The sequence below is a fragment of the Erpetoichthys calabaricus genome, chromosome 5 (assembly GCF_900747795.2).
Source record: "Erpetoichthys calabaricus chromosome 5, fErpCal1.3, whole genome shotgun sequence".
Taxonomy (NCBI): domain Eukaryota; kingdom Metazoa; phylum Chordata; class Cladistia; order Polypteriformes; family Polypteridae; genus Erpetoichthys; species Erpetoichthys calabaricus.
The window spans coordinates 8763275-8784766 of record NC_041398.2 but is presented as its reverse complement, the minus strand read 5'-3'; the positions used below and the strand labels follow the sequence as shown (position 1 = coordinate 8784766).

Here is a 21492-nt window from a genome sequence, read left to right as displayed (position 1 = left end):
AGCCGTTGACTGTTCGCCAGTTACTTGTCGACCTTTCAGTGGCGCAACTGCCACAAACGCAATCTTTTCGGCAATTATATGCATTTGCTCAGCGATAACTACAACATTTAGTTGCTCCGTGTTGAACCGTTACCACCAAGAGACGTTGCAGCTGTTGTGCTGGAATTAATACAAAATATTGGAAATACATCTTATTGTCTTGCAATAAATGTTTTGTCGCGGCTTTCAGTGTAGTATTGTCCACTCGATAGGAAAAGAGTTGTTAAATAATTTGGGACCGGTATTCGGAGGATTGCCGACATTCTCTATTAATTAAAATGTTCACACTTCGCAGTGTATGTGCACGAGGGTGCTGTACATAAACAGGCGGCCAGCCATTCCTTTGTGTCCAATGCATGAGCTAATAAATAAATAAATAAATAACCCCCACCCCAAAGTAAACTGGGGTGCTCACTATTTAAAACATGCAGTGCGGTGTTTGTTAGTTTGCTCCGCTGTGTTGAGATTCTGCACCCCATTTTATCGTAATAACAATCACTAAACGAATTGATTTTTATTCTAACGTGGCGCTCTGTGGTGATTTAATACTCGATCGGGTGTTGTGTCAGTGGAGAGGTACAGCAGCCAAAGAGACAGAAAATCCACCGTCACGTTTCTGATTTCTCTCTGCTCCGAGTGTCCATTTGTTTGACAGTTCTGGATATCACACAGCATTACTTGTTCGAGACAACAAGGCATTCGTTTAAGTGGAGCAATGACGTATAATGAAAGAGGCAACGTTTAAAAGTGAGGCTTTATTAATTAAAAATCTAATGATGTGATGTTTATGAGGCACTCGTCTTTACGATTCTCTTTACAATTGTTACTGTCAGTCCTGTAACTGCAGGTCTCCTACAGCAGTGACTCCCAAACTCGGTCCTGGGACCCCCTGAGCCTGCAGGTTTTTGTTCAAACCGCTTCTGATTTTAATTGGACTGCTGAGCTAATTAAGTGGACTGTTAATTCACAAGTTCTGTGTCTTGGGAACAATATAGAAATTAGAATAGTAAGCGCTTTTTAACAGTATTTTCATCTTGATTTTCATTCTACTTTTCCAGGTGTTCTAATTGTTTAATTAATCCTTTATTTACTAATCAGTGGGTCTGACGCTAAAGTCGCTGCAGCCTTCAGTGTTGTCTATCCGGGTGTCTGCACGGCTTGTTTTTAATTGTTATTAATAAGATACAACGAAGGGGGAAAACGGCACAGAGAAAAGGCAAAATAAAATGAAATCAACAAAAGAGAGTTTAGTCTTTAAATCTATTGCAAAAACAGAAATATTTATAAATGTCTTATAAATGTAAAAATCATGCCACTGTGTTTTTCTGAATGCAAAATAAGTGAAAATAAAATTGCAGCTAATTAATTAAGCTCAGTGTTATGAGGTGCTGACACTGATTATGAATCTGATTGGAAGAAAAACCTGCAGCCACAAGGGGTCCCCATGAAGGACCGAGTTTGGGAAACACTGTTCGGAAGGATTGCCTGTCCTTTCAAATAAAAATAACTAAAATGTTATTCGTTACTCATTTGAATGTGCGCGTCACACCTTTAAATTTTTTGTCACATGCCTTTTGGGGCCATCTTATTAACTGAATAAAATTAACGCGTTAAAAATTAATCGCAGACATTTGGGGCGGAGTGAAGTCAAACGAACCATAGAAACATTTGAATCAATTGTGTCGGAAATCAAATCGAAACTTCGAGGCATTTGACACTAAGCTCTCTAGTGACACCACCTGGCTATTTGCATTAACGTTACACAAATTCGTCATCAACTTCAATGAAGTCTGTTAAAACTGTGTGTCTTTTACTTTATCGCTGCTACAGACTGGCAACAAAAAGATGGGTTCGTCAGCGGCTTCCAGTGTCTGATGTCTATATATCCTCTTTAATAAAATCCCTGTGTGCGTCCAGGTGTCCGTGTGGGTGTCTTCTGGTGACGTGCGCATGCGCAGAGCACAGTGTGACGCGTGATATTACTGTCAGAGAAAGTTAGAGGCGTTTTACGGAAATACAAACCAGTATTACTGCGAGAGGAAATTAAAGGAACACAATACAGTGACGCATATTACAGCCACATACAAGACAGTATTACTGTCAGAGGAGATTAAAGGCATATTACCGACGCGCACGCCTGTATTACCGCCAGAGAAAATTAAAGGTATATTACTGACGTACAAGACAGTATTACTGTCACAGAAAATTAAAGACACACGGCGGCAGCCCACGAAGAACGGTCAGCTCAGCAAGTAAACATCAGTAAAAGAAAGGCTGAAAGAAAGAAAAATGTGACCAACAAACAGAATGAGGTCAAAGTCCCTTGCCATTTATAGACTGTTCCTACTAATGTTTATGCACTACTGTTCTAGCGCCCGTTATTGTAACGGGCTAAATGACTAGTATATATATATAAATAAAACTAGCGCCGACAGGCAGAATGTGCTATACGATGGTAAGAATTAAATAAAATAAGACGCTTCAGTCCTGGAGCCGCGGCTCTTTCAATGAATATTCACTTTTCCACTGTATCATTATTATTGCTCCTGTTATTAGTATTATTATTATTAACCTTCATCTTTTCTTGAGATCACATTTAATAGCCCGACGTTTGGGGTTTCGCGACACTAATGTTATTTTTAAAAATAAAAAAAAAATTAAAAACGAGCCTTGTTATTTGTCTTTAAATGTTTTCTTTCTTCTGATTTAATTAAAACGGAGTAGACGGAAAATAAAGGTTTATCCCTGTACTTTACCATAATATAGCACATTTGAGAAAGAAAAGATGAAATCCTTAAATCACAGATGTTATTAAGTATTGAGGTATTTCATTTATTAATACTTTATAATATTTTGTGGAACACCAAAGTAACGAGTTCTCTACCAAGAAAAGACGCCGTCACAGATGTTTGTGGCTCAACTGACTAAGGTGGTTGCTTTTCAAATTCTGTGCATAGTGCAAACCCGGGTTCGATCAGAATTAAAGAGACATTAAAATTCCTAATCATAAAAACGATCAGGAGTGAAATCTTGATAACAAATTTGAACTAAATAATTTTGAGAGATACTGTGGAAGGATCGCATAAGAGATATCTGTTCGGGAATCATCCCCACTTAGAATCGCCATCAAAATGCGATGACTAATTGCGTAAGGCAGCTCACGTCTTTACATTAATTCATCTTCTATTCATCGCCATTTGATGTCCATGAACCCCTCCATTGAATAACGTGATAATAAACCCACTGTGGTGGATCAGGTTGAATTTGCTCTGCTGCACCAGACATTCAAAGATGTCAATCTGGAGCACATCAGAGAGGCTGAGAGACACGGCGCAGATCAGTCACCGGCACACAGACACACACGGGACACTCCGAGGTGAGCAGTGCATGGATCAAGGTCGGCATTAAAGATCCTCTTGAGTGCTGAGACAACAAGCAGCAGCGGGATAAACACATCTGGACCTGCTGCCGAAAAAGCATTTGCCTTTACCAGCAGCATCCCTCCCTCGTGAACACATTGTTCAAGGTCCGGATAGACAATCAGTAAAACATTGTCTTACTCACAGCACAGTGCAATAATAAAACATTTCCTTAAACAAATATAATAGTTGTCCAGTCTGCATCATTCTTAAGCAATCTTCCAGTTATAGAGGCGCAATCCCAGTCACTAACACATTTACCATGTAGCCCCCTTCCACCCCCCCAACACTGAAAGTGAGAACACACTCCACCTGATTAATTTAATATTTAAAAATTTAAACCACTAAACCCGCCATCAACAACTACAATAACAGTTGAAATCATCACTCAAATAATTTGTTTTGTTATAGACATAAAACAAGATGCCCGTTGTTATAGTATATATACCCACATGTTTGATATATCTTTACTAGGGGTGTGTGCAACTTAGCCTCCTATGGCGATCCAACCCCACTTTGATAACTCGCCTTGCTCGCTCTCGGTCCACGGTGGAATTTACTGTTAAATGAAAAAAAAAAGAAAAACAGACGCTTTGGGGTAACAATTCACACTCGATGGACATGGGACCCAAAACCATGTATGTCTTATTAAGGGGCGTCAACGCTACTGCTGCCCTACTACTCTTTTTAGCAGAGTGGATATACAGTATATAATGTATGCTTTTTATGTATGCATGTATGAAGATGAAAACAATTATATATAGATGTATACTATATGACATACGTTCAGTGTTGCATGAAAACGTTGCACGAGGTGAAGAATGGAAATTATAGTGAGAGAGGTGTCGTCACCTGTATTACTAAAGCTCTTCTTTGCAGCATTTTGCATTCTACAAGTCGGCATTTGTATGATGTATAATTTATAGTTTTATTTTTTGCCACTAAGTATTATTGGGCACAATCATTTAAAATGTATTAATCATCCACAAACATTCATTTGGCCTGGCAATTCTGTCGAGTTATTGAACTCTGTTGATGCCATATGTACTTCAAACTGGAGCTCGATGAATAATGAATCGAAGCACTAAGCAGACATGCGCACTAAGATTGCATCATGACATGCGGTTCGGAGCTCTGAGCAGACATGCGCACTGGCTAATTGGACCGTCAAGGCAGTCGAAGCGCTGAGCAGACCTGAGCAGTTAAAGGAGGCTTTGTGAAGCCTCAGCACACTCGAAGGCATTGAGCTCGATATTTGTGAGAGTCTCTCTGACACTTAACTCACTAGTTATATTTTGTAATTTGTATTCACTCTACACACTTCAGTTGATGTAGTTAAGTGACAGACTGAAACGGCAATTCAGGTAGTTGCTGAGAAGTAATTATTGTTCTTGTGGATTGCTGTGATTTCCTTTGTCTGATATATTGTGTCAAAGATATATTGTCATATGTCAACTTTATATATCTATATATATATAATTCATTAAGCCAGAAAACAAGTAGCCACCCATGGAAAACACGCCGGAAGGGGCGTGGATTCACTAAGCCGCCGACAAGTAAGCCGCCAATGGCGCACGCAGGAAGGAACCATGCCCACCAACTCTAAGACCATTGGATTACGATGACAACTCGCAGAGCCACGCCCACCAACCCGGACGCGTCGACTGGGAAAAAACGGCGTCATTTATCTTCATCTGGGCTACAGTACACTAGTGATGGGAACTCCGGCTCTTTTCAAAGCTTCAGCTCTTTTGGATCAGCTCCCTTTAAAGAGCCGGTTCTTACGGCTCCCGAATGGCTCTTCGTTTAGTATCACTTGGATGCTTATATTTTAGCCTAATTAAGCAATTATGAATGGTTTGTGTATAGCCTAAGCAATTTCTTATTCATTGTTTTCAGACATTATGTATTTTTATGCATTTTTTTCATTACAAAAAATACACAGTTACTATTGTTTAACATTTTAATAAAAGCTTTAAATGAACAACTTAACACAAAACCACAGCAAACACAGCAAACAAATTAAATAAAGGCCAAACTCAACAACAACACAACACTATGACTCTTTGAATAAAAGTTTTTAGGCCAGGTTGGCATTCAGAAATGCCAGATGCCTCAGCTTAGATGGGCTGATGTGATTTCTCCTCTCCGTGATTATTTGTCCTGTTTTTGAGAAGACTCTTTCTGAGGGGAACGATGTAGCAACAATGCAAAGTCTTCCTACCATTACCTTAACCAGGCGTGGGTACACTGCAGCCTTGGCCTCCCACCAGCTCAGTGGGTCTTCAGCTCTTTGGATGAGGGGCTCCTCAAGATAGGACCTCAACTCCAGCATAGCATCAGTTGTGGGATTTCTCTTTGCAGTGTCTCCTGTTGCTCTTTCGTCAAAGAGCCTCCACACAGCAGAAGCTTGTGGTTCCTGTGAACACGGCCCTGCTCCAATTTCTTCCTCTTCGCCCTCTGATGGAGGAGCAGACAGACTGCTGGGGTTGCATCTTGCTGCTGCTGCACTTATTCTTTGAAATGCCTCATCCACAGCTCTGTTGTTATTAAATGCTACTTTTTTTCCAGAGCAGTGGTTTCAGAAAGCACAGTGTTGTACTCCATCCTCAGATATATAGTTATGGAATAATTGTTTGGGACAAAGTTTTTCTGTTAGGGAGAACATACATGGGGTTTAAGGCCTGTACAAAAGTTGTAAATCCGCTGTCCTCCACAATGGAAAATGGTTGAAAGTCGCTAGCTATCATTTTAGCCAGCTCCTCATCGACACTTATTTGTTTGTTTGGCGTCATTTGTTTTGGGATAAATGTGCTTATTTTGGTTTGAACTGAAGACCGTGTTATACCTGCAGTTTTCGGTAAGACAGTGGATGCTGCAGCAGAAGTACTTGGCTCTTTTCCAGGGTCAGTGGATGGCAGGAGAGAGGGCACGCTCTCCTCCAGTTGCACGGATGGGTGGGTGGTTCTTATATGTCTGTGCAGGTTTGTTGTTGACCCTGCTCTAACGGATATTTTCAAATTACAAATTCTGCACTTAGCTTTGCAGTCTCCAATATCACTGAAATGCAGCCAGATGCTGCTTATTTTTCGGCTTTCACTCATTTCTTCACTCTTCTTTTTTTCTTCACGATGCGCTTGCATTTAAATCTGGCTCCTCGTCTGTCGCAGCGACAGTGTCGCTCTGTGTACCTGGCCTGTACCAACACTTGCTGTCTTTGGAGCGTCTGCCCCCCTTCCTTCTTTCACATAATGGTACAATCCTAGTCCGATGTGTTGTTCGTGAACGAGCCGGCATTATGAGCCAATGTTCTGTGTTCCCATATAAGTAAAGTGCCGCCCCTGCCGAATGGATTTTCAGCAGAGCTGAGCAGGAGCCGCTGAAGCTTCGGCTCTGCTCGACGGGCATCGGCTCCTCTCGTTCGCTTCAAAGCATCGACTCTTAGAGCCGGCTCGTTCACGAACGACACATCACTAGCCTGCATGGATTCTCTGTGGCTGAAGACTCTGCTCTCCCCGACGGTAGTCGGCTCTTCTCGTTCACTGCAAAGAATCGGCTCTTAGAGACAAACGACACATCACGACACGCGTCATTTACACGAATACCACTGAGCCGATAGTCCACATACTCTGTGTGATTTTCCACTATACAAAGATGCAATAAACAAGTTTGTTTCAATAAATAGCTCCTAATTCGGATTCCATTTTTTTTTTGCGCACCTCCTTGTAGATATCTCTCAACCCCCAGGAGGTCACGCCCCACGGGTTGAGAAACAACGCCATAGAGATGTTTGGGTGGTCAATGGGAAGCACTTCCAGAGGGAGGTTGTCACCAAGTATACTGGACTAACATTTCACCCAGGGAGACAGTCTGCCATTTCCTTTCCTTTATTCTAACCTCCAATCTGTTGAAGGTCCCACTAGCCATCTTAGCTGGTGTGCAAACCCACCCAAACTGTCCTTTACAACATTTAAATTCAATAAGTGTTCTGTGACTGGAAATTCTTATTAGATGGCTCAATTCATTTTTTTTTTCTTCCAATCAGATCTCTGCAGAAAGAAAGATAGAACAAAATGAGAAGAGCTTAGCTGATCTGATTCACTACATTGAGGACGTTCAAAGGAAATTGACTGAAAGAATCAGAGATCAAGAAAAGAAAAAAGTGGAGAAAGCTGGGGGAGTCATGGAGCGACTGGAGAAGGAGATCAAGGAGCTAAAGAGGAGAGACATGGAGTTGAAGAAGCTTTCAGATACCAAGGATCACGTCCACTTCCTGCAGGTGAGTGACACTTCACAGGAAATCTGATCAGCCTGGGGGTTATGAACTTGAAGAACATTTAGAGGAAAATTCAAAAGATCTGAAGTGTTTATCCAACATGACAAGATCAGGCCATTCAGCCAATACAGATTGTCTTTTCATATTGGTTTAAGTTTCTGGTTTAATCTCCACCACAGGGTGACTTGTTCCATCTGTTGTCTGTGTGAGAAATTAAAATTGTATGAAATTCTCACTTCTTTAAAATGACATCTAATGAAAGATGACACTAACTAAAAATCATATGTTTAAACACCTCTGTCACACTTAAAATAATGAGATTCAAATCCTTAAGTATTTCTTCACTGGTCAAACCCCACAGTCCAGTCTTGTCTCTAAACGTTCTTGTGCTGTTACAGCATTTCTCTAATATGGAGACCAAAACTGCATCCAGTATTACTGATGTGGAATCACAAGTGAGTTGTACATCTTAGGGAGATTCTCGTTTTGGTTTATTCACCTCAAATTGTGGGCACTACATAGTGTGGAGGGCGGAGGTGGTAAGTAAGGGCCAGGAGAGCCAAAGAAAATTTGGGGTGCTAATTGGGCAACCCTGTAATGTGCAATCGTCCAAAACATAGAACAAAAATGAGCACACAGCAGCATAACTGAAAACAGGTGCAATAACGGCCTTGTCAGCTCTCTCTAGTGGGTCTGCTTGAAGTGAGAAGCCACCTTCCATGAGCCCTCATCTTTATACCATCTGACCTTAAGGCTTACTTGAGTGGGGGCATGGCCGAGTTGCCCTCCATGGGTTGTTTCACTAAGCTAGGGAATGGAAAAGAGAAGATATGGTTAGCTTTGGTACCCCACAGGCTCCCGTGAGTGACAACAGATTAGATTAGATTAGATAAAATTAGATAAAATTAGATTAGATTAGATTAGATTAGATTAGATTAGATTAGATTAGATTAGATTAGATTAGATTAGATACAATTCATATAATTCAACTTCCCACTAGCCCTCTCTACCCTGTCAGTTGAGAACAGTGATGAGTACACGTCTTCCAGGTCTTCCCCACTAGTGACACTTCTGACCTGCAGACCTTTAATTGTATAATTATAATTAACAGCTTTCATTCAATGAGTACAAGTTTCTGTATTTAATTGAATTATTTCATCTATATTATAAAAACCAAAAAGAACTGTAAAAAAACAATCTCCAATTTTGACTTTAATTCCTCCGAAGTTCTTCACAACGTGATGTCTTGGTTTCTGGATCAGTTCTACACTGTCCTGCCTGGTACCCGCTCAGTCCCCTACAGTCTGATGAGTCACCCATCATGACGTCCTGCGTGAAATGTTTACTGAAAGCCAAAGTCAATAAGCTCCTATGCTCCACTGTACTGATATAATGTCATAAATAACCAATAAATTAAAAAGATGTGATCACCCCTTCAAAAACCATATTGAATGTCCACCACACAAGTACATAAATGTGAAGAGCTTCTTCTTAGCTCAATCTCTCTTTGTTTCTCTTGTATATAATCTCATCTCCTTGTCTCTCCTGATGCAGACTTTCTCATCTCTTTGTGTCCTTCCTGATGATGGAGACTCACTCAGCTTTACTCTCACTGCTGATTTCTCTTCTGAGGACCTGAAAGAGGAGTTGTCATGTCTGATGAAGAGTGTGGAGAAGATCAGCCAGGAGGACATCATGACATGGACGCCATCAGGTGGAGCAGCTTTTCAGAGTCACCAGAGTGGCAATAAGAGGACACGGAGAGGTGAGATGTATTAAGAGGAGCTGCTCTTTACCCATCAGCCTTTGCTGTTATGTTTTTACTCATATATAGTGTCATTAACATCCATCCATCCATCCATTATCCAACCCGCTATATCCTAACTACAGGTACACAGGGGTATTTACTACTAAATCTTTATATAAAGACTTTCTCGCTGATGCCTTCTAACCAGCTGTTGTTAAAAATGCTAAATAAATCAGATTTATAATCAGGTAATGAAGCCACTCATATGTTATCTACAAAAAATTAAATCAAGATAAACCTAACTGTGCCTTTCTACCTGGAGCCAAATCAGAAACTGCTGTAACTCACATTATAAATGACATTCTGATTTAACACAATGCAGTAAACTCCACCATTATTAAGATTTTAGTCTTAAGGACAACATTTGAGAATCAGCCGGCTGGTCAGTCGCTGTCCTTATGTGGTTTACTTCTTATTTATCAACTCATTTTTATTATTCGCAGAACTCCCAATTCCTGCCGTCCTCAGGGTCTGATGTTGTGGCCGTTAGTGTTTTGGTTCTGTTTGCCATTTTAAGATGTCACTCTGAAATGTAATATCATCTTTACTGTGTAGACTGATGACACTCAATTGAATTTATAAATGTTTTTAAAACCTTCTTTTAATTACATTCACAGCTTTAATGAGTTAAAATAATAAATGAATTAAAAATATTTTTTAATTTCACAAAGAAAGCAGGTCTTTATCCATTGTCATTGTGATTATGTTGTCTGCTTTATCTGCAAGTCATTTTGTGTTTTATTTTCCTGCTGTTCATTTTTAAAATGTGTTTCAGAATTTTACTAACATTACACAATGTCACAGTTTCCATTCTTCTCTTTTCTTTTTATTTTCAGGTCGTGAAGCTTCAGTTTTCACCCTACAGCTCCCTGTACCTCAGAGCAGAGAGGAGTTTTTACAATGTGAGACTGTACTTTGATTAAATGGATCATCACAATAGAAATCATTTCTCTTTTAATATCTCAGTCCAGGCTTATGATATGAAAGTGTAACCAGCAGAACGTGTGGTGTGAGTGTTGTGTGACTGATGAGCTGAAAGTGATGGAGGGTCCTGTGACAGGTGCATTATGGGAAAGAGAAATTCAGGACTGTGATGTACCAAAGCAGTCTGTTGGTCCTGAATCAATCAATCTTAAGAGTCAATTGAATTCACAGGAAGTTATAAACACAAAAACATCAAATTAAATCCTGCCGACTACGCCAAGTCCTACATCCTTTTTTTTTCTCATCTCGTTAGTGAATGAACAAGGCCAGTTAAAGCCCACTGAGACATTCCTTGTGTGATTTTCAGCTGTACTAGAAATGCATTGTTATTTATCTTCTTTCTTTTGGCCTCTTTTCCTTTGTACATTTACTGCACTTTTTATTTTCTAGTTTCTCCATACTGCATGTTTTTCTATTTTGCTTGTTCACCTTTAAAAATATTAATGATAATACTGAAATAATTATTTATGTTGTGGATTTTATCTAATGAATGAAGCCCAATGTGCTAGAAACACAATTTTCAAAATCCATTACCATTAATATACAGTATTCATATTCATAAAGATAATCAATGGTAAAATAAAGATAATTAAAGTGAATTGTGACTATTTTTGAAAATAATAGAAATTCCAGTAAGTGTTGTGGTCATTTACAGAACACATTGAGTAAGTGTAACAATTTAAAAATGCAGGATATTTTCCTCGCTGACTTGTCAGACAGCCAAATGTCAGTGTGAACCGTCCATTAAAACTCTGTCCTCAACGGTGATCTTATGGCATTTATCGTAATTCCTGACCACTGAGACTTCTTTCCAAACGTATGGCTTGCCTGTCTTTGCCTTTGTTGTCTGTAATCATCTTTTTGTTATTTTTCTTTTTAAATCCCCAAAGGATTCTCTCCAATCAGATGAGCTCTTTACTATTGACAGCATATTGGAGTCTCATCAGCGCAGCTCCTGATTGGTTCTTGTTAATTGTCTGTGTTGTGCTCCGCCCCCAGTCCCGTTAAACACTCCCAGATTTCCTCACTCGTTTTCTTTTCTCTCCTTTCAGATTTCTGTCCCCTCACACTGGACATTAACACAGTCCACAGATGGCTCCGTCTGTCTGATGGGAACAAGGAGGTGACACATGACAGGACAAAGACCAAATACCTCAATCATCCTGAGAGGTTTGACTGCTGGCCTCAAGTTCTGTGCAGAGAGGCTCTGACTGGGACTCGCTGTTACTGGGAGGTGGAGTGTACTCGTGAAAGTTTCAGGATAGGAGTCGCATATAAAGGAATGAGTAGGAAAGGATGGGGCTTGGACTGCTGCCTTGGACACAACGACAAGTCATGGTGTTTGTTTTGTTCTCATTCCCAGTACTCTGTGTGTCACAATAACAAAGACACTGTAATCAGCGCCCCCTACAGTCCCAGAATAGGTGTGTATCTGGACTGGCCTGCTGGCTCTCTGTCATTTTATAGCATCTCACACACAATGACCCTCCTGCACAGGTTCAACACCTCCTTCACTGAGCCCCTCTATCCAGGGTTTTTGCTTGGTTGTGACTCCAGTGTAACAATCAGCCATCTGACAGCAGGTGACCACTGACCAGTACCCTCCAATCATCATCTGATGTCTCCAGTTTAGTGTCAAAATTAATTTCATAGGATGGGTGCGGAGAAGCCCTTATTTGACTGAATTTGGGGAGGAGAATGCAGGGTGGGTGCTGTTGTCAGGGTCTCCATTAAAATTGGGTTTGATTTAATTTTTGAGTAGCCAATGAGGTGTGTGTGTCATTGTGAGGTGCAGTGACCCCTCAGATCTACACATAGCACTCTGACCAGCAGGGGTCACTGTTTATTTCAACTACATTTACAAGGAAAGGTAAGTGAACCCTTTGGAATTCCTTGGATTTCTGCATTAATTCCTAATAAGATGTCATCTAACCTTCACCTAAGTCCCAATTCTAGAAAACCACAATCTGGCTAAACTAAAATCACACAAACTGTTGCACTTTCCCTGTCTTTGTTAGGCACACTGAGTGATCATTTACAGTGCAGACTGGCAAAACTAACCGACCAAGTTTTATTTATTTATTTATTTAATTTTATTTAATGACTTGTTGATCCTCCTTTATCTGCCACAACGTTCACCAAACATTTAATGTTCTTGCTTATAAGACCTGCATAATGTTTGGGATGACTTATGTAGCAACCCTCCCAACAAACCTGTTTCAGGTCCTCAGTATTTCTGGTTGCACAGCTCTGTTCAGGTCACGCTGCAGCATCTCAAAGGGGTTACAGTCAGGACTCTGACTTGGTCTAACTTCTTTATCAGCCATTCTTTAGTTGATGTACTTATGTGCTTTGAGTCATTGTCTTGCTGCGTCACCCAACCTCACTTAGGCTTGAGGTCATGGACTGCTGCCCCTACATTTCTTGATATACTTTTGAATTTCTTGTTTCCTCAATATTTGAGTTGTGTCCAGGCCATAAATTTGCAAAGCAGGTCCAATCCATGATTCTCCTTCTACTTTGTGTCGCAGTTGGGATGAGGCTTTGGTGTTGACGTGCAGTGCCCTCTTTCACCAAACCTAGCATTGTGCATTTGTTCCAAAAAGATCAACTTTTGTCTCATCTGTCCATTTAACATTGTCCAAGGAGCATTGTGGAACATCCTGGAGGTCCTGAGCAAACTTAAGATTTGCTGCAATTCTTATTTTTTTTTGACAGCAGTGTTTCCTTTTCCCAGAGTTCATCCATGAACACCATTCTTGTTAGTGGCTTTCTGATGGTGGGCAGATAAACAAAGACTTTCACATTCTATAGACCTTTCACTGTTATCCTTGGGTTCTTTTGCACCTCTTTCAGGTGTGCTGTTGGAGTAATTGTTACATCATGGACTCTCCTAGAGAGTAACTACAGTCCTGAATTTCCTCTATTTGTAGACATTTTATCTTACCGTGGATTGATGGACACCCAGGTATCTGGACTGCCGTCCCCTCACCAGACATTTATTGCCCCTCAGTTGGTCACTCAAGGGGTTTGTCACCTCTGAATAAATTGTCTGTGAATATCTGAAGATGAGGACTCACAGGCCACTCAGGTATCAGGCACACTGATGGAGTTTGGTGTTTTACTGAGGCACTTGATGTCACATTAGACATTAAACTGCACCTCCTCCTTCCTGCTCTCAGGTTTGTCAAAGTCACACAAACTTTGTTGGGTCAGCTGACTAACTTCACCATCACTGTCAACATTTAAAGTACCAAACACATTTGATGACTTTGAAAACTTTTATCTAACCCTAATTCACAATTCCCTCAGGACCCCTGAATATGCTGCATGTCACCTGACGTCAGTCTTTATAAACAGGCAGATTAAGGTCCAGGTTGACAGCCTGTATTACAGGCCTAAGCAGCAGATGGAGTCTGTGAGTTCTAAATCTAACATCTTCTTGGAGCCTAACGGGGGTTGAAAGGTAGTGAAAGAAGTAGAAAAGGAGTGAGGGGTGATAGTGAGATAGGAGATTGTCAGAGGGACAAAGGGCAAGATGAACAACCTCAAAGAGCTGAGTGAATCACATGAGTGTGCTGCTTGTGTGTCTGTGCCACTGTAATATAACCTGAATAAATAAAGAATTGAGATATGTTCATCCTGTCTGACCTTTTCTTCTTTGACTTGGCACACTCCGATTGCCGTAACGTGATCGCAGAATGTATTCCTTGTTGTTAATTAAATCCATGTCCTGATGTGTGACTGACATCTAAATCTTTGTGTAAATACAACATGCAGTGTAAACAGACAAGACAGTGTGCAGTAAACTGACATGACAATGGTAGGACAAGTCCTAGGCAGATCATTTCTAACTGGATCAGTAACAGCTTAACAGCAGACAAGACATTACTGTGATTTAAAAGATGAAATATAAGAAGATAACAAATGTACATCAAAAATTTAGTAACTGTTTATCACTCATAAAGAGCAATGTGTACATTTGATTTACAAAGTTTTTAAATGTGCAAATAGTGTAAAGGTAACAGTTCAGAGTTCAACATCGAGTAGTGGGAGGAGCTCAGACATTAACCCTTTAACCGCCAACTCCCTAAATATTCCCCACGCCAGGCGAAATCTGAACAATTTTCGTTTTTTTACTTTTTTACATTTTTTTTACATTTTTTACATTTATTCAAGCAGTATTGACCACTAAATGTTGTGCAAGTTGCCAGTGTATACACGAAATCTATAAATGTAACCTGAATTCTCAGCTAAGCAAAACATCTTGATACCAAACCGTGCCCTTTTCAATGGTAGATACTGTCGAAACTCTAAGCGGCCCTTCCACGACAATAAACTTTCATCAACTGCAACTGACGGTCCTGGCATGTAGGGCAACTGAAATGCTTCAAATAAATGATCAATCAAAGGACATAGCTTGAACAAGTGGTCGCGGTTTGGATCTTTCTTATCTGGCTCGTTTCTGTTGTCATTCAAATGAAAGAATTTCAGCAGCAAAGAGAATCGGTTACGTGTCATGACAGCTGCAAAAATAGGTGTTGCATACATAGGATCTGTAGACCAGTACATCTCAATATCTGGTTTTCTGATTATTCCCATCAACATCAAAATCCCAATGAATTTTTTCATTTCGTTTTCATCAGTGTCAAACCAAGCACGAACACGGGAATGTGGAGGTAAATTGGGATTTTTCTCAATAAACTGTGCTGCATACAGATTTGTCTGATGAACAAAATGTCTGATCAAATCAGGTGACACAAACAGCTCATAAAACTGCTCAGCAGTGTAATTGTTTACATCAACAATAAAGCCACACGTTCCCTCAAACGAATGCAGAAAAGGTAGTTCACCACGGGCAGCAGCCCAGCTGAGATGCTGGGGATACACCCACTCAGCGCCGTCATCCGATGCGTCTTCATTCACAGTATCATGCAGCGCACGTTGCTGCTCATCACTGTCGCTAAAATCTTCTTCAGAACTGCTACAATCATGATCAGAACTGTCCAAAATCGCCTGCAAAGCCTCACTTGAAGTCAGTTTACGTTTCGCCATATTCACAGCTGTTACATGCGAATCACGTGACATGACCGGCCAAAACAACCACAGACTTGTCGAAATACAACGTAGTAATAATACCCAGTCAGTTATACTACTTGCCAGGCATTCATATAACCACAGGCAAATGTGCCGGATAATTCCGGCAGTATGGCGTTAGCAATAAAACAACGGTGCCGGATATATCCGGCAGAGGGCGGTTAAGGGGTTAAGGAGTTGGACAGCATGGGGGTAAGAAACTGTCACATAGTCTGGATGATCTGACTCGGATACTGCAGTGCCCATCTGGTAGACGTCAGGAGCTCAAAGAGCCCATGTGCTGGGTGTGAGGGGTCAGCCACAGTGCTGGATGCCTTGTGGAGGTTGTGTGTGCTGTAGGTGTCTCGTATGGAGTGCAGAGACACACCGATGAAGTCCGTCCTCAGATGTCTTATCAGTCCTCTGTAGTAACTTGTGATCTGCAGCACTACAGTCTCCGTACCACACCATGATGGAGCTGATCAGCATGTTAACACATTCATGTGTGTGCTTAGCAGATTGGCTTATGTTTGGTCAGTGAAAGGATGGCGCTATATAATAAGGATTGATTTACAAGGCTGTGGATAGGATGAGAAATAAGCCATTAGTGGAGTGCAGGGTTATGAGGATCTCTGGACGCCCCACTTGAAAGACAGCAAATAACTGAGAAAAGGAGGCCTGAACTTGGTGGGGTCCACTAACACACACACACACACACTCACACATGGATGCCATCTGGGACAATTACAGTATACCAATATATAAACAGGGTCATACTTTAATAATCCTTGTGTTTATAATAAATTTTAAATTGGCCCGAGTGTGTGTGTGTTCACCTAGTGATGGACTGGCACCCTGTCCAGGGGCTGTTCCTGCCTCCCCCAATGGTTACTGAGGTAAGCTCCAGTTTCCCAATGGCCCTGTACTGTGTAAGCAGGTCAGAAAATGAATGAATGGATGGATGGATGGATGGATGGATTATTCTGTTTCATAAAATGAGGGGGTTTGTTTACGTTGATGGAAGTCTAACAGCTGGGAACTTCAACTACAGAGAAAGGTAAGGAAAATAAAGTGTGAGCTTACTGAATAATAAAATGAATTACTGGCATTGACAAAAGGCACAACTGGTTAAGAGTTATTAGACAGATTAACATCAATCAATTGCTTTTTCTCATCCTAACATTCCTATAACTTTGATAAGTTAGAGAAGAGAACTTACTATGGGATGGACATTTTGATTAATAAAGAGCACCAGCATGAGTAGAATGAATCCTCAGTTTAACAGCTCGCTGTCTCAATATGCTGAGGGCTGCCAGACCATCACATTATGAATCTGTTTATAGTGATTCATGTATTGTGTTTTATTTTTATTTTATTTTATTTGTAAATGTGCACTGAGCTCTGAGTCTGTCTAAAGTGGACTGCAGTGTATAATAAATAAATAAGAAATACTGACGTGAATTACACTTTAGCAGACCCCCTGTCACAGGTCATCTCTTCTGTCACTTGGTGGTCTTCACTCTCTGAGCTCCTGTCTCACATTAACTATTCACCCTCAGTGTCTCCTCAGATGGTCTCTCTGTCAGCTCTCATCTTTCTCTTTCAAGCTCCTCCTCTTCCTCACTGAGCACAAACGTTCACTTTGGTTTCCTCACAAGTCACTTCCTGATTTGTCTGACTGATTCTCTCTGCCTGCCTCTCCTCAGACTAAAGATGGCTGAAGCCCAGCTGTGTGGATTACAGGACGAGTTCATCTGCTCGGTGTGTCAGGACACCCTGACTGACCCCGTCACCATCACCTGTGGACATAATTTCTGTCTGAAGTGCCTCATGGACTACTGGGATCAGAGCCAAGTGTGCAGCTGTCCTCATTGCAGACATGTCTTCATACTGAGGCCTGAACTGAAGAGAAACAATCTGCTGAATGAAGTCATCAAGAAACTAAAGAAGACGACACTCAGTTCTCCTCCATCTCAGAATTATGCCGGCCCTGGAGACGTGGAGTGTGACTTCTGTACTGGGAAGAAGTTCAGAGCGGTGAAGTCCTGTCTAACCTGCATGGCCTCCTACTGTCAGACTCACCTGCAGCCTCACTATGAAATAGTGGCCTGGAAGGGACACAAGCTGGTTGATCCTGACATAAATCTGAAGGAGAAACTCTGTGAGAAACATCAGAAAAGTCTGGAGATGTTTTGTAAAACCGATGAGACGTGTATCTGCATGATGTGTGGAATGACTGAACACAACAGTCATGAAAAGGTCGAGCTGGAGACAGAAAGAGAAGTAAAACAGGTGAGTGGAGTTTAGTGTTTAATGGAAGCTCAATAAAGAAAAGGAGTTAACTGATACGTAAATGTTGTTTTTATCAGAGAAATCTATTCCTTCATGTCGAGGAGTCTCAGTTTTCTTGTGTAGGACAGCAGGGAGCTGGAGCCTATCCTGGTCAGACTGGGTGGAACATATGAACCAGTCCAGGATGAGATACCCAGTGTGATCCATGGACAGTTGAGTGAGCGGAGTGCTCTCATTAAACTGAGCGGAGGTTCTTTGTGTTCTGATCACTTGTGTCTGGAGTACCTCAGGCCTCTCTAAGTTCAGACATTTTATCCTTCTTGGGAACTGAAATGATAATGGCTACCTTAAAGCAGTCTGGAACTTTGTCCAGCATCAGAGAATATTAAATATGTCAGTAAAGACAGGGGCTTACTTGTCTAAGAGTATCAGGTGGGACTCCTCAGGGTCTGCTGCTTTCCTGATATTCCGTTTCCTAAAAAGGTTTTTGTACCTCCAGGGTGGGGTGAAGAGGAATGACTGGGGGGAAGGCAGCTGAAGAAGGTGAATCGGACTTCAGTGAAGGGGGTCTGAGAGGGCTGACACTGAAATGGTTGTGAGAGGGGGGGTGGGGGGGGACTGTTGATATACAGTAGAAGGCAGAGGGTCAGAGTCCAAGCAGGGGCTCACGTCCTTGTCAACTCAGCAATAAAACTCATTCAGCTGATTAGCTAAAATGGAGGAGAATGAAGCCTATGAGTTCTTCTGCCTGGGATTTGTAAGTTTTTTCCAGAAATCTCCACACTGCCTGCCTATTACTGCTAAAGCCTTTCTCCAGCTGATCTTTATAAGTTTTTTTTATAGCTCTCAGAACTTTATTAAACTGCCGCTTTGCAGATTTATATTCATCCCTGTTTCCAGACCTGAGTGCCTAGGCCTTAGCAGCTCTGAAAACCCTCATCTCCTTGCTGAACCGCAGCTTGTCATTGTTGTATCTCACAATGGACTTCTTAGGGAGACACACATCTTCACAGAAGGATATGTAATATGTTACAATATCAGCATATTCATCTCTGCTGCTACACCAGCCATCCATGGCTTTCCAATCTGTGAAGCCTAAACAGTCCATCAGCCTTCAGACAGCCTCAGGAGTCCAACTGCAGCTAACAGTCCTGGTGGGCTTTGATGGTTCCAGTTTCTGTTTACAGCTGGTATGATGCCTGGGTGTGTACCCCGACACAGACAGGCAGGACATGGGTTCATCACATAACACACACTGTTATTTAGAGCGGGTAGCACTTTTCTCTGCTTCCCACAGCACAACACAGTACAGCAAAGCACCACCACAGTCCCATTGCCACCCCTTCAGTTCTCCACACAGGCTTTGTCCTCTTCCTCCCGGTGTTGGCAATTAGCCCCTTTTTATAGGCCACCTGGAAGGACTCCAGGTGCCTGATGAGCTTCTTTTGGCAGCACATCCGGGTGTGGCAGAAGTGCTGCCAAATACGGCCCTGCAAATGTCCATGTGCCCCCTGGCATTGGCCATTGGCCCCAACAGGGTTTAGCTTCTGTGCTAGTGTCCCGAGGCCCTTCTGGAAACCAAGGGAGCGGCCCCCTCAGTTGCTCCATGGGAGAAACTGTCCTGGAAGTACTCTCTCCTGTGGGCCTTTCATAAAGATAAGTGCCCTGACCATCCGCCACACTGGAAACAAATCATGGCATGGTCAGAGTGGCCAAGAGGTGCACAGGAGAAATGGTAAAATGCCCCTTTAATGTTGGTGTAAAAGTGATCCAATGTTCTGTCCTCACATGTGGGCCAGTTGATCAGTTGGTGATATCTGTGCAGATTGTCTTTCATGTTAGTGAGGTTAAAGTCCTCCATAATGAAAATGAAAGAACTGGGGAATTGATTTTCTAAATGATGAATGTTATCAGCTAGCAACTAGAAAGAATCAAAGCTCAGAGTGATTGTGGATCTTTTCCGGTTCCGGATGAGAGTACGCTGTGCGCTATCTGGCTGCCGCTTCTCACCGGTGTCTTTTTGCTCTGTTTTGCTTTGTTGCTGTTACTACATCCTCTGCCTTGCTCGTGCTTTTCATGTTTTATGGACGGATTGTCACTGGATTCATACTGGTCCATTTGTAAAGTTTTATTCCGTTTGCTTCCTATATTCCACAAGCCCTCTCCCCTGTACTCTCCCTGAGCTAGCATGGTTGGTGAGTAAGTCTCTTCTTTCTTAGTTGACTAGGATTAAGACTTTCTTAGCTGACTTTGTCTATTGTTCAAATGGAGTTGGTTGATGGGTTCTGGCTAACGTGGTGGTAGCTGTGACTGCTTTTTCTGAAGATGATTTCCTACTCTACAACACAATTAATGCGTGTACCGAAGTGGTGGCTCTGAGGCTAGGGATCTGCACTGGCAATCGGAAGGTTGCCGATTCAAATCCCGTAAATGCCAATAGGGACTCTGCTCTGTTGGGCCCTTCAGCAAGGTCCTTAACCTGCAATTGCTGAGCGCTTTGAGTAGTGAGAAAAGCGCTATATAAATGCAAAGAATTATTATTATTATTATTAGATACAGTGACTTACGGCTTATGCATGGAGCTTGGCATTGCTTGTCTGCGGCATATACACCACTTCTCTCGCCATCATTTTAATATTACCTCTGCCTCCACCAACACAATTTCCACGATTTGGTCTGTTAGACCTGTTTTTTCAAAAATACAATCCACAAGACGATGGAGCAGGCAGAGGAACTGGCTGAGACACCTGCCGCAAATGCCGGACTGGAGTAACCAAGGATTACAATCTGACGTAACTCCCCTCTGTACACTCCTGAACTGCAGATCAGTAACTAATAAAACTACTTTCCTTAACAACTTATCAACTTCTAAAAACTGGACATGCTGTTCCTTGTAGAAACGTGGAAAAATCCAGGTGATTATTTACAACTAAGTCTGCATACCCTGCTGGTTACAGTTACCTGTCTAAACCCCATCTGACAGGCCGAGGTGGTGGATTGGCGGTGGTTCAGCGTGATTGTCTGAAAGCAACCACTGTTGATTTTCACAACATTACGTCTTTTGAATACCTGGTTGTTAAAATCACTAGAAAGGCTTCACTGCACATTATATTAATCTACAGACCTACAGCTCAGCTTTTAATACAATCATTCCTGACATTCTCATCACCAAACTGGTCACTCTTGGCCTCCCCCCTCTCACATGTGTCTGGATAAGAGACTTTCTTGCCAACCGGCTCCAGACTGTGAGACTCGGCCCCCACCACTCCTCCATTCGCACACTAAACACCAGTACCCCGCAAGGCTGTGGGCTGAGCCCCCTTCTGTACTGTCTCTACACCCACGACTGCAGTCCAGCCCACAAAAGCAACCTCATCGTCAAGTTTGCTGATGACACCACAGTGTTCAGACTCATCTCAAAGGGAGATGAGAAGGCTTACAGAGAGGAGGTCCTGAAGTTGGCAGCCTGGTGTTCGAAGAACAATCTGGCTGTGAACACCAGAAAAACCAAGGAGATCATTTTCGACTTCAGGAGGCACAGCAACGACCTAGCCCCCCTCTACATCAACGGCGAGTGTGTGGAGAGGGTCCATACCTTC

At 41.9% G+C, this 21492-nt stretch overlaps 1 protein-coding gene and 2 long non-coding RNA genes across 4 annotated transcripts in view; 1 reads left to right on the top strand and 2 right to left on the bottom strand.

Moving 5' to 3' along the window:
* LOC127527872 (uncharacterized) overlaps positions 1 to 21492 on the bottom strand; it is a 330327-nt gene that overhangs the window by 27992 nt on the left and 280843 nt on the right. The window lies entirely within an intron of this gene.
* LOC114641543 (E3 ubiquitin/ISG15 ligase TRIM25-like) overlaps positions 1 to 21492 on the top strand; it is a 329583-nt gene that overhangs the window by 87962 nt on the left and 220129 nt on the right. Inside the window, exon 7 of one of the 2 annotated variants that reach the window (XM_051927914.1) lies at positions 12023 to 12164. The exons of the other annotated variant lie outside the window; for it this stretch is intronic. Within the exon in view, the coding sequence (XP_051783874.1) occupies positions 12023 to 12119 (97 nt within the window). The 3' untranslated portion in view covers positions 12120 to 12164. Of the gene's footprint in view, positions 1 to 12022; positions 12165 to 21492 lie in introns of those variants that run through there. 2 annotated transcript variants of the gene reach the window in all.
* LOC127527861 (uncharacterized) overlaps positions 17524 to 21492 on the bottom strand; it is a 150151-nt gene continuing 146182 nt past the window's right edge. The window contains exon 3 of the long non-coding RNA XR_007935020.1: positions 17524 to 17683. This is a non-coding gene — a long non-coding RNA (uncharacterized LOC127527861). The remainder of the gene's footprint in view (positions 17684 to 21492) is intronic.